At 60.3% G+C, this 27,145-nt stretch overlaps 13 protein-coding genes across 13 annotated transcripts; 3 read left to right on the top strand and 10 right to left on the bottom strand.

The window, feature by feature from the left end:
• Nucleotides 1-23: 23 nt before the first annotated feature.
• LOC62_03G005149 (uncharacterized protein) lies at nt 24-1,068 on the bottom strand (the record flags this gene model as incomplete). Its single annotated transcript, XM_062771674.1, has 4 exons — nt 24-248; nt 298-377; nt 422-870; nt 908-1,068. 4 exons carry the CDS (start codon nt 1,066-1,068, stop codon nt 24-26), a joined length of 915 nt encoding a protein of 304 aa, XP_062627658.1.
• A 1,101-nt stretch (nt 1,069-2,169) lies between these two features.
• On the top strand, nt 2,170-4,080 carry liz1_6 (Pantothenate transporter liz1). The gene is made up of 11 exons (XM_062771675.1): nt 2,170-2,320; nt 2,365-2,387; nt 2,426-2,456; nt 2,508-2,669; nt 2,705-2,784; nt 2,833-2,886; nt 2,924-3,113; nt 3,161-3,500; nt 3,538-3,620; nt 3,659-3,870; nt 3,916-4,080. Exons 1-11 carry the CDS (start codon nt 2,182-2,184, stop codon nt 4,072-4,074), a joined length of 1,473 nt encoding a protein of 490 aa, XP_062627659.1. The 5' UTR covers nt 2,170-2,181; the 3' UTR covers nt 4,075-4,080.
• A 156-nt stretch (nt 4,081-4,236) lies between these two features.
• On the bottom strand, nt 4,237-4,936 carry LOC62_03G005151 (uncharacterized protein; the record flags this gene model as incomplete). Its single annotated transcript, XM_062771676.1, has 2 exons — nt 4,237-4,632; nt 4,679-4,936. The coding sequence occupies 2 exons, from the start codon at nt 4,934-4,936 to the stop codon at nt 4,237-4,239; spliced, it is 654 nt and encodes a 217-aa protein (XP_062627660.1).
• A 455-nt stretch (nt 4,937-5,391) lies between these two features.
• On the bottom strand, nt 5,392-6,057 carry LOC62_03G005152 (uncharacterized protein; the record flags this gene model as incomplete). Its single annotated transcript, XM_062771677.1, has 2 exons — nt 5,392-5,778; nt 5,818-6,057. 2 exons carry the CDS (start codon nt 6,055-6,057, stop codon nt 5,392-5,394), a joined length of 627 nt encoding a protein of 208 aa, XP_062627661.1.
• A 440-nt stretch (nt 6,058-6,497) lies between these two features.
• LOC62_03G005153 (uncharacterized protein) lies at nt 6,498-8,161 on the top strand (the record flags this gene model as incomplete). The annotated part of the gene is made up of 2 exons (XM_062771678.1): nt 6,498-6,761; nt 6,881-8,161. 2 exons carry the CDS (start codon nt 6,498-6,500, stop codon nt 8,159-8,161), a joined length of 1,545 nt encoding a protein of 514 aa, XP_062627662.1.
• Nucleotides 8,162-8,825: 664 nt separating this feature from the next.
• LOC62_03G005154 (uncharacterized protein) lies at nt 8,826-9,508 on the bottom strand (the record flags this gene model as incomplete). Its single annotated transcript, XM_062771679.1, has 3 exons — nt 8,826-9,020; nt 9,156-9,186; nt 9,225-9,508. The coding sequence occupies 3 exons, from the start codon at nt 9,506-9,508 to the stop codon at nt 8,826-8,828; spliced, it is 510 nt and encodes a 169-aa protein (XP_062627663.1).
• Nucleotides 9,509-10,931: 1,423 nt separating this feature from the next.
• LOC62_03G005155 (uncharacterized protein) lies at nt 10,932-12,157 on the bottom strand (the record flags this gene model as incomplete). The annotated part of the gene is made up of 5 exons (XM_062771680.1): nt 10,932-11,149; nt 11,196-11,355; nt 11,394-11,526; nt 11,563-12,024; nt 12,063-12,157. The coding sequence occupies 5 exons, from the start codon at nt 12,155-12,157 to the stop codon at nt 10,932-10,934; spliced, it is 1,068 nt and encodes a 355-aa protein (XP_062627664.1).
• Nucleotides 12,158-13,695: 1,538 nt separating this feature from the next.
• On the top strand, nt 13,696-15,234 carry LOC62_03G005156 (uncharacterized protein; the record flags this gene model as incomplete). The annotated part of the gene is made up of 1 exon (XM_062771681.1): nt 13,696-15,234. The coding sequence occupies one exon, from the start codon at nt 13,696-13,698 to the stop codon at nt 15,232-15,234; it is 1,539 nt and encodes a 512-aa protein (XP_062627665.1).
• Nucleotides 15,235-15,360: 126 nt separating this feature from the next.
• set5_2 (SET domain-containing protein 5) lies at nt 15,361-18,796 on the bottom strand (the record flags this gene model as incomplete). The annotated part of the gene is made up of 3 exons (XM_062771682.1): nt 15,361-16,308; nt 18,175-18,470; nt 18,508-18,796. The coding sequence occupies 3 exons, from the start codon at nt 18,794-18,796 to the stop codon at nt 15,361-15,363; spliced, it is 1,533 nt and encodes a 510-aa protein (XP_062627666.1).
• A 438-nt stretch (nt 18,797-19,234) lies between these two features.
• LOC62_03G005158 (uncharacterized protein) lies at nt 19,235-20,996 on the bottom strand (the record flags this gene model as incomplete). Its single annotated transcript, XM_062771683.1, has 5 exons — nt 19,235-19,459; nt 19,497-19,707; nt 19,742-20,049; nt 20,093-20,646; nt 20,684-20,996. The coding sequence occupies 5 exons, from the start codon at nt 20,994-20,996 to the stop codon at nt 19,235-19,237; spliced, it is 1,611 nt and encodes a 536-aa protein (XP_062627667.1).
• A 259-nt stretch (nt 20,997-21,255) lies between these two features.
• Nucleotides 21,256-22,962, bottom strand: LOC62_03G005159 (uncharacterized protein; the record flags this gene model as incomplete). Its single annotated transcript, XM_062771684.1, has 3 exons — nt 21,256-22,437; nt 22,480-22,664; nt 22,704-22,962. The coding sequence occupies 3 exons, from the start codon at nt 22,960-22,962 to the stop codon at nt 21,256-21,258; spliced, it is 1,626 nt and encodes a 541-aa protein (XP_062627668.1).
• Nucleotides 22,963-23,382: 420 nt separating this feature from the next.
• Nucleotides 23,383-25,036, bottom strand: serA_1 (D-3-phosphoglycerate dehydrogenase; the record flags this gene model as incomplete). The annotated part of the gene is made up of 2 exons (XM_062771685.1): nt 23,383-23,784; nt 23,825-25,036. The coding sequence occupies 2 exons, from the start codon at nt 25,034-25,036 to the stop codon at nt 23,383-23,385; spliced, it is 1,614 nt and encodes a 537-aa protein (XP_062627669.1).
• Nucleotides 25,037-25,427: 391 nt separating this feature from the next.
• On the bottom strand, nt 25,428-27,093 carry LOC62_03G005161 (uncharacterized protein; the record flags this gene model as incomplete). The annotated part of the gene is made up of 5 exons (XM_062771686.1): nt 25,428-25,667; nt 25,708-25,954; nt 25,996-26,225; nt 26,261-26,511; nt 26,856-27,093. 5 exons carry the CDS (start codon nt 27,091-27,093, stop codon nt 25,428-25,430), a joined length of 1,206 nt encoding a protein of 401 aa, XP_062627670.1.
• Between the last annotated feature and the right edge of the window lie 52 nt (nt 27,094-27,145).

The following is a 27,145-nucleotide window of genomic DNA, read 5'->3' on the forward strand; positions in this document are numbered from 1 at the left end:
TGGCCCAGCTCCGCCCCCATTGTCTAGACTTCATTCTTTGTCAAGCTGTTGACAAACTCCTCCCTCTTCTTCTGCAACAATGCCGAGTTGGTGGAAAATTCGAAGTTGTGGGCACCGCCGGGAAGGAGCTCCTTGTCAATGCGCGGCACACCAGTGAACTGAGCGGCAACCTCGTCAAAGATGGGCTGGGCTTGTTCCAGTGATTGCCAGTGCAGTTCGATCTCGGCGGCGAGGAACTGAAGGGGGACCTGGGCGGGAGTTAGGAATGATGGCAGCAACGCATTGGTGGCGACGAACCTTGACCGCTGGGAGGATCTCATTGACGAACTTCTCGTAGGTGGCGAGGTCGGTCCACTCTGTAAGCTCATGCTTGACCGCTACGTGTGTCAGCTTGGTCCCTTGGCTTGGTCTTTTGACTCACCGCCCTCGAATACCCCCTCGAGTCGTGGCAGGTGGGCGAGGTCGAAGAAATCTGGTACGCCGAGGAACAACTTCAGGTCCTGTGCGCTAGGCTCGGCTGGCAATGGTAGTCTCTCCACCTTGGCATCGGAGAAGACGCCCTCGAACAGTGACAAATCTGGGCGGGTCTTGGCTGGAACGACACCAAGGGCCGACACGCCGCGAAGGGGGATGTTATCTCCCTCGAGCGCGGCGAGGATGAGGGATGTCGCAGCGCCGAGCGAGTGGCCGATGAGGATCACCCCATCCGAGCCCTTGTGGTGGTTGTCGTATGCGTCATTGATGAGCTGCGCATAGAGGGGCGGTGTGGAAAAGACGGGGCGGGACGTGCTGGGAATGGGGTTGGTGCCGTAGCCTGGCCGGTTGACGTTGAGCACGTTGTAGCCGAGCTTGTTGAAGTTGGCCGGAATGCTGCAAAGTCAGTCGCGTCGCAGCTGTGTGCACTCACGAGTGCAGCTCGTTGTCAAAGTATGACGCGTTGGTGCCTGTGCCATGGATCAAGACGAGGAGGGGCTTGGACGATGCACCGGCGTCTGCCGCCGGGTGGAAGATGCCATGCGCCTTGGCTACCTCGTTCTCAGCGTGGATTTTTGTCTTGCTGTTTGACATTGCTTGCGGAGTGACAGAGGTTGGGGGTGGTCGAGCGGCAATACGCGCGAGGGATGTCCTTGAAGCACTATATACTGGATTCAACACTCCGAATACAATGCAAGTCGTGGTATTACGCCATATCTTTCCCTGAGAACCCTATGTAGCGGGCAGTGCACCGACAGTCACCCTGTGTATTCTGAGCATGATGCATGTGATGAACAGACTCGTTTCGATGGCGTGGACGGCCAGCCGGTGAGTGATGCTCGCGGTGACGTGCTCATCCGTGCTTATCCGAATGGATTGGCACTTTGCCTTTAGCCGTCATTTGCCCTCTGCACATGCCGGGCCGGCGGTCTAACGGCGCCGAGGAGGCGGCGAATGTTACTGGCACAAGTCGGAGGATCGGTGCGGAGGTCGTAGGCTGGCGACGAGGCTCTGATGCTTTCCGAATGACCTCGTAATCCAGCCTTCATATCAACAGCAGCGCCCAGAGCTAGGCTGTTGACAGCGATATGCAGAGATATGGAAAGTAGCGCTATCAAACAAGTTGCTGCTTTTCGTCTCGGCTCAGGGGTGTCCGAAATCGAAATATGCCTCAGTGGCAGGGCCGACAGGGATGGAGAGCAGATAAGCAGGGTTGTTCGTCGTTGCCGATTTCGATTCCTTCTCCCGGTTCGAGGGCCTCGGCCAGGTGGACGCCAGATTACAGCCTGAGCTCCCTCCCGAAGTACTTGCGCAAAGGCGAACGCCGGTGCGTCAGACGAGGTAACAGTCAGGACCGAGCTGGCCGACCTCAGGATCATTTATCTGTCCGGTCTATTTCGCGCACACCGCAGCGGCTCGGTCTCGGCGAGGCTGCGGACGCATGCAGCGTCATTCTGTGCATCGATGGCGTAGACCGATGCGCGAGGTGTTCTGGCCCATGTTCAGTACTTCCTTGCTCGGAAGTTGGACGGATTGCGGCACAGAGTTGGCAAGTGTAGCCATCGCGTCTTGGCACTGCGTGATCACGCGAACGAGCGGCTATTTCCAGCGTTGGTCACCTTGGCTTCCGCGTGAGACATTGAAAAGCAATATAACCACGCGAGGGAGGCACTAAGGCCTGCTCACCCCCCAAGCCATCTACCAACCATGCCGTCGCTGTTACGCAGAATCGAAGCCGTGCTGTGGAGCCCGCCCCCCACCGACCGCGCCGAGCGCAAGCTGCTGTTCAAGCTCGACGTCGTTATTCTGTCGTTCACCTGCTTGGCCTACTTTGTCCTCGCTCTCGGTGAGTACCACCCGCCTGTCCGGTTCGCAAAGCTGACGCTCCAGATGTGTCCAACTTGACCAACGCCGTGGGTTCGACATGCATTGCCGTCGCTAACCCCCTCAGTATGTCTCGGGCATGGCTGAAGACGTGGGCTGTGAGTATCAGAAGCAAATCGTACCACCACCGCATTGCTGACCCTCCAAAGTCAAGGGCAGCCAACTTACCCTGGCCGGGTCGTGCTGGACCGCGGGCTATCTCGTGGGCCAGTGGCCCGCCGCTATCGCCCTCTCGTCGAACCGCATTCCCGTCCGCTACACCTTCTTCACCTGCATGATCGTGTGGTCGGTCTGCACGCTCGCCCTTGCCTGTGAGTTCGGTGTGGGTTGCATGGCTGACGGTCAGTCGTCAAGAATGTGCAGTCGGTCTACGGTTTGCGTTTCGTCCAGGCACTGTTCGAGGCCGCGGTCTTCTCCGGCTCTCACGTGAGTCGAGCGGGTTAGACTTGCGGGTCACCGGCTGACATCCCCCAGTACATCTATGGCTCGTGGTACAAGGAGGTCGAGCTCGGCGCGAGGACAGCGATTGTGGGTAGAGAAAACTCACCCGGAGCTAAGCCACCAGTTCGTGGCCTCGGCCAACGTCGGCAGCCTGTTCAGCGGCGTCATGCAGGGTGCTATTCTCGACGGCTTGGCGGGCAAGAACGGCCTCAAGGCCTGGCAGTGGTTGTTCATCATCGACTTCATTATCACCGTTCCCGTCGCTTTCTACGGGCTGATCTTCTTCCCCGACACGCCGCACACCACCAAGGCTTGTGAGTTGACTCCTTGCAACCCCTGAAGGCTTCAACTGACAATGTAGTCTGGCTCTCGGCCGAGGAACGCTCGCTCGCGGTATCCCGACTTGGAAACAAGGAGGCAGTCAAGCTCTCGTGGCCGGTCTTTGCCAAGGCGATCCGCAACATTGTCACCGACTGGCGCTGGTACCTCTTCTCGGCTCTCTTCGCCGTCAGCGCGACCAGTTACGAGAAGACTGGCGTGTACGGCGAGATGATCTTCTGGCTCAAGAGCACGGGACGGTACTCGCTCCAGCAGGTCAACTACTACCCCTCGATCTTTACCACGATTGCCATTGTCTCAACTTACGTCTTGACCATCGTCAGTACGATCACGGGCAGTCGTGCCATCATCAACCCGATCATGTAAGTCCAGCCTCCGTCGCCATGTGCTGACAATCAGGTTCCTCGCCGTCTTCATCTCGTCCGTCATGCTGCTGGTCTGGGACATTGGAGACGCCGGCCACTGGTTCGCGTACCTCATTGGTGGGCACATCACTTGAGATCAAAGTTGACCCGCTCAGCCGGCTTCGGTTACGCTGGACAATCGACCAACTTCGCCTGGGCCAACACCATGTGCCAGGACGACGACATTCTCCGTGCGGTGACGCTCTACTCGATGAACCTGTTTAGCAACGTCTGGAACCTGTGGTACGCTATCGCCCTCTGGCCGCAGGCCCAGGCCCCCAAGTTCCGCAACGGCCAGATTGCCACCATTGCGACCGGTGCCGCGTCGGTGAGTTGGAAAGCCTCCGCGGAAGGAACACCTTTGACACCGCAGCTCGTCATCACTGGTGCGATTGTTTACCTCACGCGCAAGTACCCTCGTGGACCTGCGGCCAACAAGGACATCGCTGGGCAGCGCGATGTGGAGGATGTTGAGGAGAAGGCCAAGGCTCCAGCCGACGGCGGTGACGTTCCTGTCCTTCACCACAGTTAATTAGAGCTGAAGCGCTCGGGATGAATGTTCTTGCTACGGTTTCTGATTCACTACGGGATAAGGATGGAACTGATGACAACATCGGCATGTATGAACTCGAGCCTGGTGAGGCGAGTAAGAGAAAAAGAAAATTATGAAGACACACGCAGCTCTCGACATCGCCTACTTGAGCAGGGCGGGTGCGCAGACCTGGAGGACGTCCGCAGCGAGAACCTCCACCTTCTCTCCGACAGACTCGATGAGCTCGGCCATCTTGGTCGTCGCGCCGGCGGCATCGAAGCGCAGGGCGGCCCAGTATCCGAGTTTGGTGTGGGTGATGGGCCAGGGGACGCACATCTTCGCGAGCTCCTCCTCGTAGTCCTTGTCACAGGGAGTGGCGAGGTGGGCCTGGAGGAAGCGCACCGTGGACAACATCTTGGCGAGCTTGGTGTACATCGCCCACATGGTAAGCGAGTTGGGGATGAGACGCCAGAACTGGGCGTAGTGCGCCTCAGTGATGTGCTCGAGGCCGTTGGTGATGATCTGGATCTCGACCTCCGCATGGCGGAGTGAGCGGGCCTGAGGCAGGGTCAGCTGGGTGCAGTAGCAGAAGGAATGGACGCACGAGGAGGGTCTTGTGCGTGTCGAGGACGATCCACTTGCCGCCCTCAAGCGGCTTACACGCCTCACGAATGCCCGCCGCCTCTTCTGCCCAGCTTACTGCCGCCGTCATGGCCGGCTCAAACTCGGCCACGGTGACCTCGTCTCCGTCGTCAAGGCGAACAAGCCACGGGAGGAAGGTCTTGTGCCCGTTCACCTCGATGCAGAGGAGGGCAGGTTGGTCCTCGGTCGGAGGGATGATGGAGAAGGAGGTGGGAAGCATGGTTGCCGGTTGTGGGTTTGTGAGGTGGTGGAAGGAGTGGGGACGGGAGGTCAGAGGCATGCTTTATATTCAGTCAGGGGGGCTGGTCGTTACTGCAGTTCGATGCTGCTGAGGCTGGTGATGATGATGGTCTGATGAGATGTTGATGGAAGTTGGAAGCACCAAACATGCGATCTGTGGCGGTGTTGACTTTGTGATCGGCGCCGCAGCTTCGACATGTTTGGTTCCAGGTGGCGGAGTCCATCTCAGTCACGCCCATCAATGTCAGAACAATCTCGCATCGACATACCCATCAATCATCGCAGAGTTGCGGAGAACAAAGGGGACGGTGAAGAAGCTTGACAGTGTGAGGCAATCCTGAGGCAAGAACTTTGAATAGAGCATGGCTGCATACGACTACTAGTCAACGAACAGAAACATATTGTGGAGACAATGACCGGGGCACAGCCCACGAATCAATGAGACTTAGAAGCAGCGGCGTACGCCTCCGCGTCGGCCATCAAACCGTAAAAGTTTTCGCCGAGCACATCGAGATGCTCGCCGACCGTCTTGATCGTGTTGGTTAGGTCACAGAACAAGGCGTTCCAGAGGGAAAACTTTCTGCGCCTGGTTTCCATAAGGACGAAATAGAAATCGGCCATAAGCCGCTGGTCTCCCACAGAGTCCATCGTAGCCGCGAGCTTGATGTGGAACGCGCATAGTTCGAGATGAATTGCCGAGAGGAGGCAATCGTTGTCCTCGCGGTTGCGGTTCCAGAAGCGGATGTTAAGAGCCTTCTCCAGGCGCTGGATCTTCTTGAGGAGTTCGTACATCTCCCGGGACATGTGGACCATGCGGCGGTTCTGGAATCAGCACGGAGCATAGTGACGGTGGCGACTTACGATGTCCTCCTTGGAGCCGTGGCTGCGCGAGCGGAAAGCCTTGGGCTGCTGCCTGCGGATGTCGCTCACGACGCGACCAGACTCGCAGGCCCTGGCCATGCCACGACCGTGGTTGTCGTGCACTTCCGTCTCAGGTTTCCAGTCAGGAAAGGGGTCGGGCGGGAGAGTGGAGGGGTTGGGGAGCGTCATGGCCGGGGAGCGGCGGTGCTGAGGTCGGTTGAAGTTCGGGTTGGGGTTCATTGTTGTCGATGTTGGTTGGTGAGGAGTGAACAGAGACAATTGTGGTCCTTATTCATTTCCTGCCCAGAGCTGTGGTTGGCTTCGGGGTTGATGGGCAAAAAGTGAGGCACAACCCCGCACCCAGTGATGACAACGAGTACATAGTGATGTGTCTGTGGCATTGTTTGTGTTGTTTTCCTGCGATTGGGAGTGATCCAATTCAACCACGAGTCATCAGTAGGGCGTGGGGCACAGCAATCGCTCGAATTATTTGGTTCCAAGTGCCACAGCACATACACGCGCCCGTCCTCGCACCCGTCCCTCCACCCTTCTTGATCACAAGTCACTCAACATACGTCTCAACCGCTTGATCACCCGCCATTGCTTTAATACCCCGACCCCAACCATTTCCCGCTCTCTCGTTCAACACCGACTACACACCCTTTACACAAGGACGCGTGATGACCCGTGTCCCCGATCCGTACGCCACCCCTGCTGGCCCCTCACATAGGCACCACTACGACCCCGACCTCCCCGGACGTTCGCAAGCGTCGCAAACTACTCCCGAAGCAACCTCGATCCTCCGACCCCGCACCACTCGTCCCCGCGAGGCCTCGGAGTCGCCTGAGCCCGATGGGGAGGACGAGGACGCCGGGCCGAAGCGCAAGCGCGCAAAGTTTACCCGAGCCAACTTCGATGGACTCTCTCCCGACGAGGTAGAGTTCGTGCGTGGGTTTCGGCCGGGCTTGCACGCGCGGTTGATTACTGTCGTGAGTGGTTCAGTATGGTTCTCAGCTCGTTTCTGTTGCTAACGCAGTTTCTTCCACCTCCACCCACACCACAGCTGCTTGCAATGAAAGACACTGGAAACGACCACTTCGTTCTCACCCCCGCGGCCGCGTGCTCGAATTGCCAGGCGATGAACTGGCCGTGTGTGTCGCGCATCTCGGGGCTCAACAAGTGGGGTTGCGTCGCGTGCACCTCGGGGCTCAAGTGCAGCCACACCAATCTGCGCCACTACAGGTACCTGGCGAGCGAGGGAGTGTCGGCTGGCAGTGTCCGGTTTCAGGCCTTTGTCACGCTCGACACTCAGCTCAAGCCAATCCAGACGCCGCCGGCGGACGGAAGATCGGTGCTCACCCTGTGGCCCAAGAATCCACAGGGCAAGGAGGACAAGCTGCTCAAGTTTTACCTTCCCGGGGGCAACGTTCCCGTCCCCCCACCGGTCGGTGTGGCCCCTCCCCGCGGCTCCATGCCAGCGGAGGCGCCGAAGGTTGCTTCAGACAAGGAGAAGGGCAAAGCCGAAGAGCCCGCCGGCTTTAGGAACCGGATGGAGGCGCTGCTTGAGGCGGCCGCGGCCGCGCCCCGCATGACGACTGCCAACAAGGGCACGCAAGTGACCTCTCCCCACCTGCGTACGAGTGACAAGTGGCAACCACATCCTCCAGGGAGCCGGGTCACAGTCAGCATGGAGCGCGACAACACTGCCCCCGAGGCTTCCAGCTCCTCCAAGCCACCCACGGCAATCATTCCAATGGAGCACCCCGGCCGCGGTACCTACGCCAAGCTCAACCTCATCCTGCGTGCCCTTGGTAGCCGCGACACCTCGGACCCCAACAGGTCATACTACACCTTCGCTCCATGTGCCGTCGATTGCCCGCGGTGCTACGCCATCGAGCTCCGGGGTGTGACCGAGGACACTTTGACGGCAAACTACAACTGCAAATTCTTCGACCGCGTGACGCACCTGGACCACCACATCATCAAGCTGCTGAACCAGGTGTCGAACAAGAGGAATGGATACACCCGTCAAACCCCGATTCCAGCATACCTCTATGAGGCGAAGGTGCCGTGTGTTTGCTGTACCAAGTCAGGCTCGCGCTGCCTCCATGCCGAGGTCGAGCTCTGGACTCAGGGCGAAGGTCATAACGGACAGCAAGTCAAGACCGCCTCATTGTGTTGTCTAGCCTGTGAGCTCAACGATAAGCGATGTGTCTGGGCCCGCAACGACGGCGAGGCACCCAAGACCATTAGGGTGGTTGTGGAGCGCATGACTCCCCCGCAGTCGGTGGGAGAGATGCTTGAGGAGCTTGGCGCGATCGAGTGTGACAGTATGGACGGGTGAGAGTTGGATTTGAAAGGTGGGACCTGGGTGGTGTCTGCATCTGCAATTTGTGCAGTTATGGATGTGCTTGTGATCGCTGCCTCGGGATTCAGAAGTGTCGTGGGGGCGGATGTTTGGGGCGGCATGCCCACTTGCTGCCGACGACAACGCTTCGTCAACAAATTCAAAGCACTAAGCCCTTCAGTCAGCACTGTGAATACATCGAATTAACCCCCGATTCGCGCCCCACCCATTCAGCAGGATGATGCATTAACCTGGCACAGGACACTAACGACTAGTTTACCAGAAGCTGCTCCTTCTCTCGCTTCGGCTTCGCCGCTGTCTGAGGAGCCGCTACCCCTCCGATCGTCTCACCGTCGTCTGCCCAAGACGGGTCATATGACGGGGGCACGACGACACGTCCTCCATCCACCTCCTGCTCGAGCGGCCGACCGAACGCGGGACCGGCATCTTCGCCCAGCGAGTTGTCCGTGCTGAGCGAATAGTTCGTAAGCCTGAAGTCGGACTTCTGCGCAGACGATCGTCGCGTGCGATGGGTGGGGGCACCGACAGTCCGTGTCCCGCTGGTGAGGGCGTCGCCGGCGTGGTAAGGCGTAACGTAGACTTGCTGTGATCCCGTCGCGGGGCGTGTGGACAGAAGCGCGTCTGCTTGTTGGCCTAGATGTTAGGTGGAAGGGTGGGCTCTCCGCTTGGACTCACCAGTCTGCGAGTCGCCGTTCGTCTCCTCCAACTCGATTATGTTGAGACGGTTGTCGTTGCTTACTCCAAACTCCTGGAGCAGGTTTGCAGCCCCTCGCTCACGGCGGCGGAAGAACCAGTAAATGAAGGCGATGAGGCCGATTGCCACAAGAGTCCCGATCTATGCGTGTCAGAGGAATTGGATCACGCGGACTTACGACGATGCCGACAATTGCGGCGTCGACAAGCCGTTTGTGGTGGTTCCGTTATGTGAACCACTGCCATTGTTCCCGCCGCCACTTCCTGGTGTGCTGACGCTCGTGTCATTCTTCTGGATGCCATTCCCACTAGGGATTAGCGTTGCGCAAAGGGAGGTCCGGCTCACCCAGTGACAGTGACAAAGGACACACCCCACAGCTGCCACGTCGTCCCCTGCTCACCGCCTTGGTATGTCACCGAGAGGTTGTATTGTGCTGCTGGATCCACAGCCGCATAGTACAGCACGTTGTCCTGCATGGTGCTGAATGTTGGGTTCCACGCATTGAGGGTGAGAGCTTGTGTCCCAAATGTCGGTGGCGGCGCCAGGGTCACCGTGTACCCGCCGATGAGGTTTCCGACACTGCCAATAAGCTGGACGATGGAAGTATTCGAGGGTAGCATGAAGGACATGGTAGCGCCTGTCGTATTGGTCGTCAGGCGCGGGCCAGAGTGGACGCATGCACCGCCCATTGCACTGCCCGAGCAAAAGTCTGAAGAGTTGCCGGTAGCGTACCACTGCGATGCGATGGCGTCGAGGGACAATGCAGGGTTTGGGGCTCCGCTTGCCAAAGCAGTGAGAGTCTCGGGCTTTGTTTGGGCACTGTGGAACATGACATGAGCAAGAATCATCCCCATGGACTCACCCCCCACTGCCGACAACAGCGGTGAGGACGACACTGTAGAATGACAGTGAGCCGTCGAGCAACGAGAGTGAAACGGTGTGCGCGCCGTTTCTCAAGCCCGACACGCCAACCGGCACCGGGCCTGCACCCAACCGGGCGGCAGGAACGGTTGAGTTGAAGGAGGGGCGGCCGTCGATAGCGAGGCTGAGGGTCGCAACACCTGACACTAGGAATGACGCCCCCGTCCCCGTGAAGCTGATGCCCACACTTGCGCCCTTGCTCGAGGTCGTATGACACGACAGTGAGCCGTAGCACGTCGGCGGAGGCAACGAGTTCCAGGTGGCCGAGTTTGGTACGACTGGTGGGGTGTATGATATCATTGGCGACATGTCGGTTAGGGTGACGTTGTAGCTAACGGCGTCTTGACTCTGCGCCGCTCCCGGCGCGGCAGCGAGAAGGATCCCGATGAGGAGCGCTAGTGGGCCCCGCAGCGTCATTGTGGTGGTTGTGGTGATGATGGTGAAGAGTGGGATGTAGAGACGAGAATGCATCAAAGGACGTTCGTTGGGATGTTGTAGGCGCTTGATGCTGTGCTTCTTGCAGGGTGAACGCACGTCGGTCGGTGCGAGACGGTCAATGCTCGCTGCGGAGCATCTCGAGCGGACATCTGGCCGGTGGCGGCCGCCACGGCGGCATCCCCCGGCCGTGGCGTGGCTGCACGGACGCGGGCAGTTACAAACAATGTAGAATGCAGCAGCTTTCGACGCGTATCACAACACCGACCGCTGTTGTTCGGTGAAATAGTAACATGAAGGAGGTATCGAAGTCTAAGTCCTCTTCGAATAGGTGCAACACCTATGTAGTGTCCATCGTTCCAACAACCCAAACCCCAACGCCCAACCCAAGTCCGTCAACAGGACAATCAACGACCTAGCACGACAATATCGATTAGTTTAACAGCACATGCTACTTGACTTGTTCAGGTTTGGGTGCCGTGTCAGGAGCGGGGGCACCTGGTAGCTCGGCAACCCAAGACGGGTCGTACGAAGGCGGAACAACCACCGTTCCGCTGTCCACTTCCTGCGCAACCGGGCGACCAAACTCTGGGCCATCATCCTCCCCGATTGAGATCTCAGACGAGATGGCGTCAATGGTACATAGAGCGATGGACGAGTGTAGATACAGGAGACCGGCGCTATATAGGGACGTCGCTAGGGCACGGACCGCTGGAGCCTAACCTCGACAGTCTCGGCGTCGTGCGAGTGGTGTGCCAGTCGCAATTCGGATTGGTTTGTCTTGCTACCAGACGAGTGCCGCGCGTGTTGGGTGCGCTGGCGGACGGTTCGGTCGGTGGGGAGGTACGGCGTAATGTGGGCCTCTTGATGTTGCACTCCAGGAGGCGATGACAGCACCGCGGCAGAGTGTTGGGCTGGCTCTCAGCGGACGTGGCGACGATCACTAGCGCTCCTACTCACCCGTCTGCGAGTTGTCATGCGCTTCTTCCCCCTCGACCATGTTCAGGCGGTTGCCGTTGTTTACTCCAAACTCCTGGAGAAGGTTCGTAATCCTGCGCTCGCGACGGCGGAAGAACCAAATGGTCAAGACTATGAGGCCGATTGCGACAAGAGCGCCTATCTGTGGGTGTGAGTGGGGTACGAAAGCGACACCCCTACGACTCTGCCGACGATGGGGGCGAGAGAGAGCCTTCCTGTAGTCTTTCCGTTCTGTTGGCCAGTGCCATTGTTGCCCCCTGAATAGTAGCCGTCCGTTGTGACGCTCGACGTGATATCCGTTGTTGCGTTGTTGCTTGGGGTTAGCAGGTCGTGTAGGGTTCCTGCTCACGGGATGGTGGTGACCAGGATGAAGCCCCACAGCTCAAAGGTCGCATTTTGCAGACCACCCAGAAATATTATTGACAGGCCATGGGCCATTGTCGAGTCTAGCACAGACGAGTAGAGAACGTCGTCCTGCATGGCACTGAAGGGGTTCCATGCATTGAGGGTCGTCTTTTTGGTCGGCGAATACTTCGACGAGACGATAACCATGTATCCACCCGAGAGGTTTCCGACCCTGCCAATGAGCTGGACGACGGAGGTGCCGGGTTTCAGACTGAAACCCAACCCAGCTCCTGTTGTGTTTGTCGTGAGGCGTGGCCCCGGGTGCAGGCAGCCGACGTCCGATGAGCTGCCCGAGCAATGGTCGGTATAGTTTCCAGCATCATACCACTCGCCGACGGGGTCAAGGGTCAGACCTGTAGTCAGGCCGTCGACCCCCAGAGAGAGCGCGCTGGAATTAATTTGATCACTGAGGAGGATGAGCCAGGATCACCGCCACGGACTTACCCAGCTCTGCCAACGACTACTGTGATAATGACGCTATAGAGCGAGAAGGTACCCTCAAGCAGGGTAAGCGAGATGGTGTGCTCGCTGTTTGGCATGTCGAACGGCACAAGGCCTGCGTCTGGCCCCGCCCCCGTTCCAGGAACCAACAAGTTGAACGGCGGGTTCCCGTCGACTGTGACAGCTATGGTTGCCGGCCCAGAAACATGAAACAAGGCCCCAATACCCTCGAAGTTGATCCCGACCTCAGCCCCCGGAAACGAGGTTGAATGGCACGACAACGAGAGGTTACATGATCGTGGAGGAAGCGAGAACCAGGTTGACCCGCCGGGATTGAGTGCCGGGTTGTATACTATCATGGGCGACGTGTCGGACAAGGAGATGTTATATGTGGTGTAGTATTGAGTCTGAGCGGCTGCAGGCGAAGCGAGGAGCATGCTGCCAACAAGAAGCGCAAGTGTGGAGAGCAGCATGGTGGTGGGGTGGATGATGTGGAATGAGAATGAGACAACGAAACAATGTCCACTGACATGTTTGTGTTCTGAGGAGGCTGTGCGACATGCTGGCAAGGTGCAAGGCACGTCGGTGCGAGACGGTCAATGCCCACAGCGGGGCGTGTTGAGCGATCATCTTGCCGTCCGCCGCCGCCGCCGCCGCCACCGCCGCCACCGACGGCACCACCGTGCGCTCACGCACCTTGTGCGGCGTCCGTCTTGTGCACGGACCTCCGCGTCAGTGGTGTGCAAGTAACGTTGTGCATGTATGAAGCATGGCTAGGATGACGACGTCAGTGATGCACCCCTGCCCATTGTTTGGTGGACGACGCGCCCAAGTAGATGACAATGCCGGCGGGAAGTGATGGCGGCGCTGGAGTGTTTGGTTGTTTCGGAGGACAATCATGGGCTCTCACATGATGGTGGCTTCGGGATGGTGACGCATGTTAGGAGATAGCAGCGAGGTTGATTGTGCAGCGACACAGCTGAAGATGAGCCTGGTCACTGGTGGACATGTACCGGCCATGCACGCCGTGACCGGGTCGCAACATTGCCACAATGGGCGTGGCGGGGGCGCCCAGGTGGATATTGCGGTTGTTGTGGCAGGCGGCCTCGAGGCGTCTGGTGATGGCACCTCGCACCTAGAATCGATATAAGCAGTCCCGTTGAGCCCTTCGAGGTCGCATCAACATCCACAACTCTCACCCACTCACTCAACTCAACCCTCGCAACACATCTTAACCCTCCAAACCCAACCCAACTCTCCAACACACCAAACACCACCACCACCACCATGCAGACCCACGACCCAGTCGACCAAGGACACACCGAGCACTAAGTCGCCGGGCCATCCGAGCACACCTATGCGTACCCCCAATACCAGTCCCAGAACCTCACCGAAACCTCCGACTCCTCGGTGTCGCCTTCGCCCCACCTCGCGCACACACACGCCAGCGCGAGCTCGCACGCGCCTGTCCCCCGCCGGACGAACCAGGATCTCGACCTGTCCGGCCTCAACAGCGACGAAGTCGCCTTCGTGCGCTGCTTCTCACACGCGCTGCAGCCCAAGATCGCCATCATCGTACGTACATGTTTGGTCACGCACCGCCCGACCGACCCAACTCACGCCCCAGCTGCGCGCCATGAAGGACGGCGATCACTGGCTCCTGCCCACCACGCAGGCGTGCCAACATTGCCAATCGAACGCGTGGCCGTGTGTGGTCAAGATCCGCCGCCGATCCGACCACTTCGCGTGCCTCATGTGCCGCAAGGGCAAGTGCAGCCACAAGGACCTGCGTGCCGTCGAGATGACGGGGCCGATTCTTGACGTTGATGACCGCCGCAAGATGATCTACCAGACCCTCGGTGACGGCGAGGCCATCATCATGCCGCCTCCGAACGGAGATGTGCTCTCGCTGTGGTCACCAGACGCGTACGGTTTTGGTCCCGACCACCGCGGCGCCAGTGTTGAGGAGCACGACACCGGTGACCTCGCTCGCCGTGAGGAGAACGAGCGCAGCCGTGCCGTGAACCCCCGCGACCGCGAGGACGAGGCACGCAACGCGCCAACCTGGCGCACGCGCAGTTCCAGCCCGCGCCGTGAGCACCGCGAGTACCGTGACGAGCGCCACGAGCGTCCCAACCCCGAGCATCACGCACACCGCCACGACCACTCCCACCAGCAGCATAACGGAGAACGCTACGAGCGTCGCGAGCGCATGCACCGTGACGACCACTATGATCCACGCCAGCAACAGGTCCGGCCCCACCACCTCCAGCCTCGGCACGACCAACCCCAGCACCTCCATCCCCAGCAACTGCACCCCCAACAGCTCCGTCCTCACCCGCTCGATCCCCGCCAGCTTCAGCAGCCCCACCGACCCCGCCCCGATACTCGCTACGAGACCTACCCCGGCATGGTCCCCCCAGGACCATCAAACTTCCACCACCCCGGCACCACAGTCGGAGAGCACGGCCCCCTCGGTCCCCATCCTCGCGACCACGTCGGGCCCCTACCCTCGCTGGCCGAGCTCGCCATTAACCGCCTCGGTCTGCGCGCGCCCACCCGCACGCCGTGGGACAGGCTGGAGGCGGCGCGCCTCGTGGGCTTCTACCCCCCGAACAGCACCGACCCGCGCCTATACGCGAACAACCCGCGGTTGTCGGCTGCTCAGCGTGCTGGCCTCAGTGTCGTCCCGTCGCCCAGCTTCGCCCACGTCCCATTCCCTGGGTTCTCCCTAGACCGTGAGGACCCTCCTGTCCGTGAGGCTCCACGGCGTCGGTCTGGAGAACTTCCCGCGCCTCACCAACTCTACCCAGGCCCTATGGACGCGCGTCATGAGTACGGCCGACGCGAGTACGACCCTCGCGACCCTCGCTACCAGTACGAGCGCGACGAGCGCCGCTACTCCCAGGCCGCCGCGGAGCCCAACCGCCGCCCTGTCCAGCCCCTCGGCGGTGACCAGACCGCCCGGGCTCCTATCGCCACCGGCTCCACGTCCAGCGCTGCAGCCGGCCCGAGCATGAACAATGCCGTGGCGGCGACAGAAGCGGATGACAGCACCCGCCACGAGCACACCGCCGACGGGTACTCGTACCCCCCGCTCGTTCCCCTCCCGCGCGCTGGCTACGTCTCCACCACCGACGCCCAGAAGGCACGCGACGAAGGCGTGGACAAGTGAAGTGCTTTCATAGACACACAGAATGGAGCCTGGTTTCCAATGTTTCTTTCGTAATTGATGAATGAGTTTCGTGTTCATGGGAGGGGGAGGTGGCCTTTCCTCCCAGTCGGCGCCACCACCTCGAGCTCATCGCCTTGCCATCGCAGCCATCATCTGTCCCATGGGGCTGGCGTAGGCTCCAAAGTTGGGGTGCGACGTGGGGTCCATGGCCGTCTTCTTGTTGCGCTTAGTGTTCGGGTGGTCATAGCCTTGAAGAATGCCCGCGGCCTTGTGGGCGTGCATGCCATACGAGGTCATATGGGACTTGCTGCCGTGGGCTGCGAGCGCTTGAAGAATGTCCTGGTACGTCTGCATCGCGATAGGGCTGTACTCGGAGCCAAACTCCTTTGGCAGCACGGCGAGCACGATGTCGGCGCGGCGGATGAGATCGGCCGGCTTGCTGCGAATGATGTTCATAGGGCTGTTCATGAACGCGTCGAACTCGCGAATCGCGGTGCAGCGCGCATCGCTGGACGTGAGCTCCTCGGGGGAAAGGGAACAGGCGTCGCAATAGCAGTCAAAATTGAACTTGTTCTTGAGGTCATCACGCCGCTGGGCGTGGGGCGCCATAAAGATTGACGGGTGATAGCCAATGGTGATCTCCTCGCCCTTCGGAATGTCACGGAAGGCGTGAAGCGTCTCCTTCTTGAGGTCCTCGTTCCAGCTGGCGAAGGCGTTGGGGCGGCACGAGTGATTGACGTGACAGATGATTGGGTAGATGCCAGCATTCGGCGAGCCAAGTCCGCACTGGAAAGCGTTGGTCTTGAAAATTCCCGAAAACTTGTTCGCCGCATCGGTGTGACAGTTGGAGAGACCCAGAAAAAGACGCTGGTTCTCTGGCGAAAGGGATTTGACGCTACGCATAAGGCTAGCATCAGTCTCGGTCTCTGTCCGGAGGCTCTCAAGATCAGGAATGGGGTCCTCGGCGATGATGCGGGTACCGATGGCGATGTCGGCTGTGGCCACGACGCCCAGGCCCTTGCCAGGGATCTCGACGACCTTGTACTTGATGTCCGTCATGACTTGGCTGTAACACTACCGAGGGTGAGCAAGCGACCAAGGTATTGGGCAAATTCGGCGCACCTTGGTTCGTTGGGTGATTGGATACGGTATGAAGCTCGGCACTTCAACCTCGAGTCGAGTTCAGGTCGTGAGGGAGAGAGAGATGGGAGGGTTGTTAGATGTCGACGTGGAGGGGATGAAGAGTTGTCGAATTGTTGGGTGAGGTGAGCACTGTCAAGAGTGTTTGCTGGCCTCATCCCTTTTGGGGCGTCAGCGCCCGATCCGGTCTCGACCTGCCTCGGCCTGTCTCGCCCTTCTGCAGTCACACGATCGTCGGGGGCGTTGCCTCGCCGTGCAGGTGTGGCATTGTTCAGTGGAGGTGAGACGCAGATGAAGCGAGATCCCCTTGCGACCGAGGGGAGGGGGGCGCCACGCAAATGTGGCGCCGGGTTTCACCTGCACGCGGCGGACAAAAGGTGCGATCGCTTTGATGAGCGCATTCAATGTACCACTTCACGAGATGCATGTCGTCTGGTCTCAGCAGGGGTCTACTTCACCCAGCCCTCTAGTCGGGGTAGATGCCGCAGGGATGGTGGCAGGGGGCTTCTCCGCAAATGCCGATCCTGATGTATCTGCCCGCAGTTTCTCCTCCCAGTCACTCCTGTTGCAGAGACGTAATACAAGTTTGCAGCATTGATGTGAAAGTGGCAGCGCCGCTTTCACGCTACGCTTTGCGCCTACGGATTCACAAAGATGAAGTACATTTAAATCTAAATCATGACAACTCTTTCTAATCGAATTTGTGGACAACGAGCATGTCAGCATCATATTGGTGAACATAGATTGCGCGGGAGTCCATGAAAATTCCACTGTCATCGTCGTCACGCCTGGACACACGAATGCGAAGAACGGGGAGGTCTGGTCGATCGCGCGAGTGGACGGTCGCTCGGGCCAACGCGCGGGAGTCAAAGACAAAAAGACCGTGTGCCTGTTGTATTTTGTCAGTGGGAGTGTATGGCATTAGGGGAGTGTGGACTGACATTGTTCACTGTGAAGCGATTGCCATGGCCCGCGACATTCTGAACACCCGACCAAAAGTGAAGCCAGACGGTGTGTTCAGCCAGATATTGCTGTCGCGCTTCCGCTTGTGGTATGCGAGACACATGCGCCAGCACCTGACGATAGTTCTTCAGAACCTGGACGCCGTGCTCACTTGCTGAGATGAGGTCGTGATCGTTGTTGTCGTTTCTGTTGGTGTCAGTGATCAGTTGTACTACGAATCACTCACTGCAAGTGGTACTTGCTACTCCAGGCCCGACAGTACTTGGATTCGTCGTCACGCTCACGTCCGATCCTGGGGTGTCCCGGAACTTGAAGTACCAGTGCGCCCGCACTCTCATCGGAGACAAGTTGGGCGCGGATCGAGGATGGGCGGCCGAAGTTGAAGATGAAGGCCGGGGAATGCATTGATTCCAGAGGCCAGCTTGCAACCCGCACCGCCATCGAGCTGGGCCGGATGTTGTACAGGCCGCTCATTGAGGCTGAGCGGCGCAACATGAAAATGTAGTCACGAGTAATTGGGAAAGCCTTAGAGATAATGAGCACTTCTGCACCTTCATAGACAACATCACCAACCTTCAACTCGAAGAGGTTATCACCCCGCAGCGGACCCAACTTAAACTTGATGGGGTTCGTCCACGGGGGTGAGTAGATGCACACATTGGTGCTGTTGCAGTGACTCCTGATCCAAACAATGGAGGGAATGCCAGGTCCAGTATTCCGCCCGAGGGTCCAAAAGTCCTCGTGAGTCTCATCGCAACACCTTGAATGGTCCTTGAAGCCGAATTCGACTCGCACGACGTCCATCGGAGTGACGGTGGTGCTGTTTGGGCCTCGCACAATTTTTGATATCGTGAACTCGTGCTCCATGGCGTCGCCAGTGAATACCGGCCCCAGGTCTTCAGTGCTGATCAAGAACCCATTGGCAGCCTCGGTGTCGTAAGGAAGCATGTAGGGGATGATGGGAGCAAGCGTGGTCCGATCAACCAACCCCGCAAAGCTTTCGTCCATGTCGTCATATGCCAGCAAGACACCGGACGTGGAGTCGTCTTCGATGGCGGACATGATGTTGTGGTAGATAGCCTTGCCAGTTGGGCCCGTTTCCCACGCACGAGCAAGGCGGGCGTCCTGGAATGCTATCGCATCAGCGGGGACAACTCATGGGGTGCTCACCTAGCCTGCGCCAGAACTGGAAGTGGTCGGGGGCGTCGGGACCGAAACTGGACTGAACGGCAGCGCAGTGGTCGCCCTCGTCGGCATTGGCCTCCTGACATGACTTGCGCCACGCAGTGCCTGACTTGGCGTCAACGAGGAGGTGACGCCATGCCTTGGAGACTTGGGACGCGGCGATCAGGTCGCGCGGGTCCTGGTTGCCGACGATTTGAAGGAGCAGGTCGTCGCCGAAGCGGTCGTGCGGGTTGGCGGAGTTGTACGGGGTCACGGCGGGCGTGTTATCGGGCATGTTGAGAGAGTGGTTGGGAGAGGAGAGAGGGAAGAGCTGGAGAGCTTCAAGTCGTGCTCTTTGGGGGTTGTGGAAATGGGAATGGAGGGGCGAGGTCGGGAATGAGTAATGTCAACGTCAAGTAGGATGTGAAGGCGGTGACACGAGGCCGGACACACAGCACATAAGCACAAGGCGGTTTGTTGCAAATTCCAATCATCAAACCTGCGTATTGTAATTGACTGTAATGCGGTTGGACAAAAGCCAGTCGGACAAAGCAAACGATGCCAAAAAATAAACCTCAGCAGTCGAACAAAAATGAGCAAAATGACCGAAAAACACAAAGACGTCTCCACACCGCGTTGCATGCACGACTATTCTCTCCCCTTCATACCATAGGCTAGATCACTGTGTCCGTATCCTTCCAAATCATCGCCTTACTCTATCACTGGGCCCCAACTAGAAAAACTTGTACGCGGTCAACTTGTTCTGCCGGTGGTCCACAATGTAGAGGGCCCTCGCGTCCATCAGCAGCTTGGAGTTGACGCGTCCTCCGTCGTTGTGCAGTATGTTGGAGTCACGGGGCGTGTACAAATCGCTCAGAACAAGACAGCGCAATTCGGCCTGGGGTGATGCCACGGCGGCCGCGATCTTGCGCGAGTCGACGATAACGATGTTGCCGTCCTGCGCATCAGCGGTGTCCGCGCAAAGCCAAACTCACACTCAAGGCTACTGCAAACCGGTCACCGTATGTCGTGATGTCCTTTACGTAGTGCTGGAATTCGAGGAGCACGGTCCGTTTCGCAAGGTAGCTCGCCCTCTCCGCGTCGGGAAGCGTTAGGAGGTGAGCAGTGGTGGCATGGAAGCCCATGAGCACCAGGACACAGGTCCTCCATACGGCCACAATGAGATCGCGGTCATTGTGGCAGGCCCTGTCGTGTCAACTGCCCTCGGGACTGGACTCACAGCTTGGCTCCCCGGGCCGTTCCCGTCTTGTTCCCCATCGCCACCTGGAACCCCACGCTGCCCGCCCGGACGCCCCTCACACTGACAGAGGATGCAAACCTGGTGAGGATGCACAGCCCGTCCTTATTGTAGATGGCCTTGTTGATCTGGAAGGCCATGGAGGTGAGCGGGCCGGTAGGTGGCGGCCAGGTAGCAATGCGCCTGCAGGGGTCGTTCGGAGAGTCCTCCGGGGGGTGGCGGTAGACGACTGCCCTGTCCTGGTAGAGGAACATGTGGTGGCCTTGCTGGAAGATAGGGAGGCGGAGGTGCTGGGAATGCGTCAGCGTTGCGTGTACACGCCACAGGACTCACAAGGAATGGCTGCACATGGCGCAAGGTGTGTGTGTAGCGCACTGCAGGACCGAGTTTGTCACCGTCCCAGGAGCGGACGTACAGGTGTGTGCTGAGCGCCTCTTCCTGGGCACACACAAACCAGGGGGGCTGTGCCCATCCGCCAGCAGCCAACGTCCACCCTCCCCAAGCTCCATCCGGACGACTCATCACCCCCGCGGTGTCGGGAAGTAATTGGACAGGCCGCAGTAGGGGGTTTGGGTGGTCTCGCTCGACCTTGACAATGAAGAATGTCCAGTACGCCGGAAAGCCGTCTTCGGGTGGGCGTAACGCTGGGTAGACCAGGACGCCGTTGCAGAGGCCGATGTGGTGACGAGGTGCGTTGGAGACATTAAACGTCACTAAGCGCTCGAGACTGCACGAGTCGTAGATGGTCCACTGGTTTCCGGCGCAGGCTAGGATTGTCCCGCTCACCGAGTCGACTTGGACGTGTGTAGGGGATGGGAATGGGCGGCGCTCCAGGGCCGTCCGGGGTCGTGTCTCCCACGCCTGCTCAATCCGTGCGTGTACGATGGCTGTGTGTCAGTATCAGGGCACTCGGTCGCCACCCACCGATCTTGTGTGTGAGACCAAAGTCGTCCCATCCGCCAACGTTGGGGATCGGAGGCTCCCCTTGCTCGACCTTGGAGCGGCGACACGCCCGGCGCCACGACTCGGTGGATGAGAGCAGGGTGCCACGCCATGCCTTGCACACCTGGCTTGCGGTGACCAGCTCGACCGTGTTCATCTGGTCGGCGATGTTCAGAAAGATGTCGACGCCGAGGGATGCGAGTGGGTCGGAGGGTGTGCGCTGGGTTGTCGTCGTGGCACCGGTGTGCGCGGCGGTCGGAGCGGCGGGGACAGCCACACGGGGGAAGAGGCTCATGGTGGAACTGGAGTGGGTGGGGATGTTCTGTGTAGAGTCTTGCTTGGTCTGCCAGGTCGGGGGAGTGGTAGGAGACAAGCGGAGACGCAAGTGCAGAGTTGAAGAGAGTGAGTGAGTGAACCAAGGATAGACGGCCGGCCGCGCACAGGTACTTGGGTTGTGTCGATGCCACCTCGTCAAATTGACCCCGTGTCGGTCAACGATGATGGGCGTCAGGTGTCAAGGCCATCTCTGCATTTTGCTGCTCTACAAAGCACGACTACTTGTCAAACTCGTACGCGACAATGGTATCGTTGCGCTCCGCCAAGAGATAGATGGCGCGCGAGTCGAACAATGTGTCCGAGTAGACTCTCCAAGCACTATTAAAGTCGTTAAGGTCGGTGCCATCAACAGGCGGGATAGCACGGCGGAGCGCCAGCGCCGGCAGAGCGGGGCGCGGCGCGTCTGGCGCGAGCGGCAGAGTCGGGAGGTTGCGCGAGTCGAGTACCCACAGGTCCCACGTCTGCGGGTCAAGTGTGTCCTGCGAGTAACTCACGGTCGTGACCACAAATCGGTCGCGCAGCGCGCGCAGGCCGCTGATCCCCGCGTCGAAGTTGAGCACGACGGTGTGTTGGCCCAGGTAGGCGGCGCGCTCGGCCGGGTGGAGGCGGACACACTGGCGGAACACGCGGCGGAAGTCCCGCAGGATGAGGAGGTTGGTGTCGTGCGCTATGGCGAAGAGGTCGTGGTCGTTGTAGCAGCTCCTGCGCGTCAGCTGCGTCTGGTCGATGCATACATACCAGCGAATGGGCCCAGAGATCCACTTGGGCGGCACCTCGAACGCGTCGCGGAACCCCTCGTTGCGCGGCAGCATACCGGTCGAAGTCACGTGCTCCACCTTGGGCACCCATGCGTTCGCGTGCGAGAAGGTCACGAACTCGTCGTCGAGCGGCGGCAGGCGCAGGCGGTACGCCAGCGCTGTGGCGTGCGGCGCGAGTGTGCCCGACGGCAGCTCGAGCTGCGGCCAGGTCGTGAGGGGTGCCGCTTCGTCGTGCCGGTTGTACAGGTACGCCCGGAAGCCTTGGAGGAAGACGTAGCACGTGTCGTCGAGGACTGGGACGAACTGGACCGTGAGCTGGTGATATGCGGCAGGACTCACGACGTCAAAGGCTGGCCTGTCGGTCGGCTGCGGACGAAGCTGGACACCCTCGGCATCCCACGGCGCGTCGTGCACGCTGATCTCGAGCTGCTCCCCCTGGCGGTGGACCACGACCGCGAGCCTCGACGTCCCGCGCTCGTCCACGCGGGTCTCGAGGTTCCAGTCCGAGTGGCGCTCGTCGGGGCAGGCAGGCACAGTGCCAACGGCCGCCAGCCCCGCGCCGCGCACGATACGGCACACCCTGATGCTACGCGGGCCGTCCTCGACGTCCTGGACGATGTGTGCCGCGTGCCCGTCGCACACCTGCAGGTCGGAGTATCTCTACCGCGGCCACGCCCAGCGCACCACGTGCGCCAAGCTGCGCCGGTCGAGGAGGAGCGAGTCGTTGTTGCCGTCTGCGTTGACGGCGATCACGCCCGCGCGCGAGTCGCAGCTGAAGTTCTGGAGCGGGTGGTCGAACTTGAGCGTGTGTTTCGTGGTCGCGAAACGCCCGGCTGTCCAGTTACACTCGGTGCGTGCGTGCGCCAGGGCTGAGGGGGTGTTAGCTGTGCGGGATGGGCGGGGCGTACCGATCTGGTGCCAGCGGTGCAGACCTGGCACTGCTTCCTCGCAGGTCGGGGCGGTGACGCGCACATCGTCCTCGTCCGCGCCGGACGCAAGACACGCCCGCCGCCAGAGGGTAGGGGTGTTGAGGAGCTCGGTGCGCCAGTCGACCGAGACTTGGCTTGCGGACACCAGGTCGACGGTGTTGAAGCGCGTCGCGATGAGGACGAAGACGTCCTCGCCTAGGGTGAGGGGGTCGGTTGAGGAGAGGGTGGAGGTTGGCATTGCGAGTGGAAGACGCTGGTATTGTGGGACGAAGGATGTGAGGGACACGGGTTGCTTGGGCAAGAGGAGCGCGTTTATATCTCGGTGTGGGGCGGTGACATCGTATCGCGCACCGTGCCCTCCATGCTTCTCTCCTTTGGCAGCGAACCGACTTTGCAGCGCTGTAGAACACCGCATGCACCGGGATGAGCACCGAGGTCCACAGCTTGTCCATCGCCACGGAGATATCAGTCAAGTTAGTCGGCGGTGAGTGACGGGTGCCACAGACCACAGCCCAAGTCCAGTGCGACGATGAGTGGGGGCCAACGTTAGCTGCTCCTTCACAACCGGCACCCCTGCATGGTGCTTTTCCCCAACGCCCCCTCGGCGCGCGTGGTATACGTATGGAACGTCTATACAACCTGCTTCTTCTGACTCGTCCTACTCGGTGATCTCGATCTGGTGGAGGGTGGTCGCCGAGATGGCCTTGCTGACCGTGTTGAGCATGTCCTCGGGCACGGGCGAATCGACCGTGAGGACGGACAGGGCGCTCCCGCCGGCCTCGTCACGCGCAATCTGCATGCCGGCAATGTTGATGCCCGCCTCGCCGAAATGCTTGCCGTAGACGGCGACGATACCCGGGCGGTCCTGGTACACGAGGATGATGTGGTACGTCTCAAAGGGGAGCTCGACGGCGTACCCGTTGATCCCGACCAGCTTCTCGATCTGCTTCGGGCCGGTGAGCGTGCCCGACACGGAGACGAGCTGGCCGTCCGACAGCGAGCCCTTGAGCGTGATGACGTTGCGGTAGTCGTCCGACTTGTTGGACGTGATGAGGCGGACCTGGGATGTTAGCTGGGGCGAATTGGAACTGGCAGCTTACGTTGATACCGCGCTGCTCGGCGAGTAGAGGGGCGTTGACGTACGACACCTGCCCGCTGACAATGTTGGTGAACAGGCCCTTGAGCGCCGCAAGCTTGAGCGCAGACACGTCAAACGCGGCGAGCTCGCCGTGGACTTCGACGTCGAGGTTGGTGATTGGCGCTGAGCGCGCCAGGGCGGCAAGGAACTGGCCAAGCTTCTCGGTCAAAGGAATGCCGGGGCGGACGTACGTGTCGATCGCGCCGCCCGCGACGTTGACGGCGTCGGGGACGAGCTCACCGTTGAGGGCGAGCAGCACACTCTTGGCGACCGACACGCCGGCCTTCTCCTGCGCCTCCTCCGTGCTGGCGCCGAGGTGCGGCGTGACCACGACGTTGGGGAGCGAAAGGAGCCTCTTGTCGGTCGGCGGCTCGGAGCTGAAGACGTCGAGGCCCGCCCCGCCGATCACGTTGGTTGACAGAGCAGTGAAGAGTGCGTCCTCGTCGATCAGGCCGCCACGCGCAACGTTGATGACGCACGCGGTCGGCTTCATGATCTTGAGCTGCTCGGTCGAGATCATGCCCGTCGTCTCGGGCGTCTTGGGCATGTGGATCGTGATAAAGTCGGCGCGCTTGAGGAGGTCGTTAAGCGAGAGGATCTCGACACCAAGCTGCTGCGCGCGAGTAGTGGTGATGTACGGGTCGTACGCGACGACCTTCATGCCGAACGCCTGCATGCGCGCGCTGATGAGCCCGCCGATGCGCCCGAGCCCGATGATGCCCAGCGTCTTCTCGTACAGCTCGGTGCCGTTGAACGCCGAGCGCTTCCACTGCCCGGCGGAGAGGGACGCGTGCGCGGCGGGGATGCGGCGCGCGAGCGACAAGATATGCCCGATGGTCAGCTCGGCCGCCGAGATGATGTTGGACGTGGGCGCGTTGACGACCATGACGCCGGCGCGGGTCGCCGCCTTGATGTCGACATTGTCCAGTCCGACACCGGCACGCGCAACGACCCGCAGCTGGGGAGCAGCAGCGAGGGCCTCGGCGTCGATCTGCGTCGCGGAGCGGATGAGCACCGCGTCGGCGTCGTGCAGGGCGGCCAGGAGCGCCGGGCGATCCGTCCCGTCGACGTGCCGCACGATGACGTCCTTGCCGAGCGCCTTGAGTGTCGCGGGCGAGAGGGTCTCGGCGATGAGCACGACTGGCTTGGGTGCTGGGGTGCTGCGTCTCGTCATTGTGGATGGGATGGAGTAGATGTCAAAGGATGTGTCGTCGTGGAGGGCGATTCCAAATGTTAATGGCGTCTTGTCTCGTCGCCGTCGCGGCAAACAGGCACAACTCGGTTGCCGGAATGTCACGTGCAAGCAAGGACGGAGACGCGGAAATAGCTCGAGCGAAGGGCTTGGGGGGGGGGGCAGGTGGGCATGGCCTGCAGCCTGGGGTATGCATTGGCACTCGTTATCAGGTTGTTGATGCATGCAAGAGAGAGACAGTTGATGACATGGACGAGGTTGTCGACCCTTGTGGGGTGTCCTGGTTCGGGCCGAACAACCTGGAGCCCCAGCGTGGAGCACCGACCACCACGGCCAGCAAGTCACCCCCACGGTCGCACGAGTCGCGCGTCGGCTAGTCGCCAAACGCATGCACCGTCATGGTGCATGACTTGGTGTCATAGACGTACACTGCTCGCTCGTCGAGGCCGAGCTTGATAACACTGTCGTCGTCATCGTCGTCGTCGTCGGGGGCGGGTATCGAGGGGCCAGGGAGCGCCAGAATCCGCAAACTCGGGGAGGGTTTCCGGGGGCCAGCTTTCCCAAACGGCAGTGCTGGGAGCTTGCGCGAGTCGAGAACAAACACGCCGCCGTCCTGGGAACTGTCAGTCAGCTCACCTATGGCCTGAACGCACCACCAAGACGGCGAAGCGCGGCCCGTGGGCTTTAACCGCGATGATGCGCATATCGAAGCGCAGGGCAATGGTGTTGGCTCGGAGAACGAAGTCACGTTGCATCTCTTGCAGCACAAAGTAGTGCGACCCGCTCTCGAACCGTTCCAGACCACGCGCAACCCACTGAAATACCGAGGGATAGTCGCGCAGGATGCTCAGCTTGTGGTCCCCATCGATGACGACAAGGTCGGTGCCGTTGAAGCACACGCTGGAATCAGTCAGCCTCGACGGGCAACAAACGATACGTACCCCCGCGCAGGGTCATCCGACCATTCCTGCACCTTGTTGAATGCCTCGCCGGCAACCAGCCCTGGGAGGTCGAGATACTCGGCCCCCTGGCCCGGACACACTCGATACGCGAGCACGGCGGCCGAGGCGATGTACTTGATACACACCTCCGTGTCCTGGTGTCGGCGAAAGATTGTCGTCTCGCTGTTCTGGGTGTATGCCAGCACGTGCGGCGTGAGTAAGGGGATGAGCTATTGTCAGCCCCAGAGCCCCCTAGTGGGCTCACACCGTCGCACTCCGGCCAGTCGTCGGGCTCCTCCTTGATCTCGTGCGGCTCCCAGTCCGGCGCCGTCCTCATCTGCATCCCCCGACGAGGCGCGACCTCCGAGACCACCGCCCCTCGTGTGCCCTCTTCCGTGCCGAGGGGGACCACTGCGTTGCGCCCCAGCGTCCGCTTGGGGATCGTGTACACTGGAACGAGCTCGAGTTGGAGACGACCTGCCCCGAACGACGTCAAAGATGCCGACTTGCCCGTCACTATGGGTGAGGAACAGTACCCCGTGGCACAAGTCAATGCCGCGGTAGATGTCTGGCAGCAACCGTACCGGCTTCCACGTCCGCGTGTCGACTAGAGCGTTCTCACAAGGGTAGTTGAGCGGGTCGCCATCGTCGTCATGATCATCACGATCATAGGCGTACATCGGCGCCAGACCGGTGTATGCGTCGATTGTGAGCTCGCCCGGTGATGCGCGGGCGTACCGCAGCACACGGGACGAGGTGCGCACCGCGCCGGCAGCCCACGCGCGCTCCGTGCGGAGATGTCGCAGCACTGCGCACACACGGGGTTAGCTATATCGCGAGCCGTAATAGCTTGCGCTCACCTTGTTCGCGCGCGCCGAGGCCGCGGTCCCACGCGTCGATGCGTGCACGGGCGCGCGCTTGTCGCCACGGCGCCGATGAGCTCGCGAGCGCCGCCCTCCAGGTGGAGCAGACTTGGTTCGCCGACACCAGGTCCTCCGCGGAGAGGTGGGCGGCAAGGACGAGCACGACGTCGGCAGGGAGCGCGCTTAGCGAGGTACGCGTCTCCTGATGCGTGCTCATCGTGAGGGCTTGGAGCATTGGGGGATGAATGAGATGATGATGCAAGATGAGGACGAGCGGGCTCGCATGT

This window comes from Vanrija pseudolonga, chromosome 3 (assembly GCF_020906515.1).
Source record: "Vanrija pseudolonga chromosome 3, complete sequence".
Taxonomy (NCBI): Eukaryota; Fungi; Basidiomycota; class Tremellomycetes; order Trichosporonales; family Trichosporonaceae; genus Vanrija; species Vanrija pseudolonga.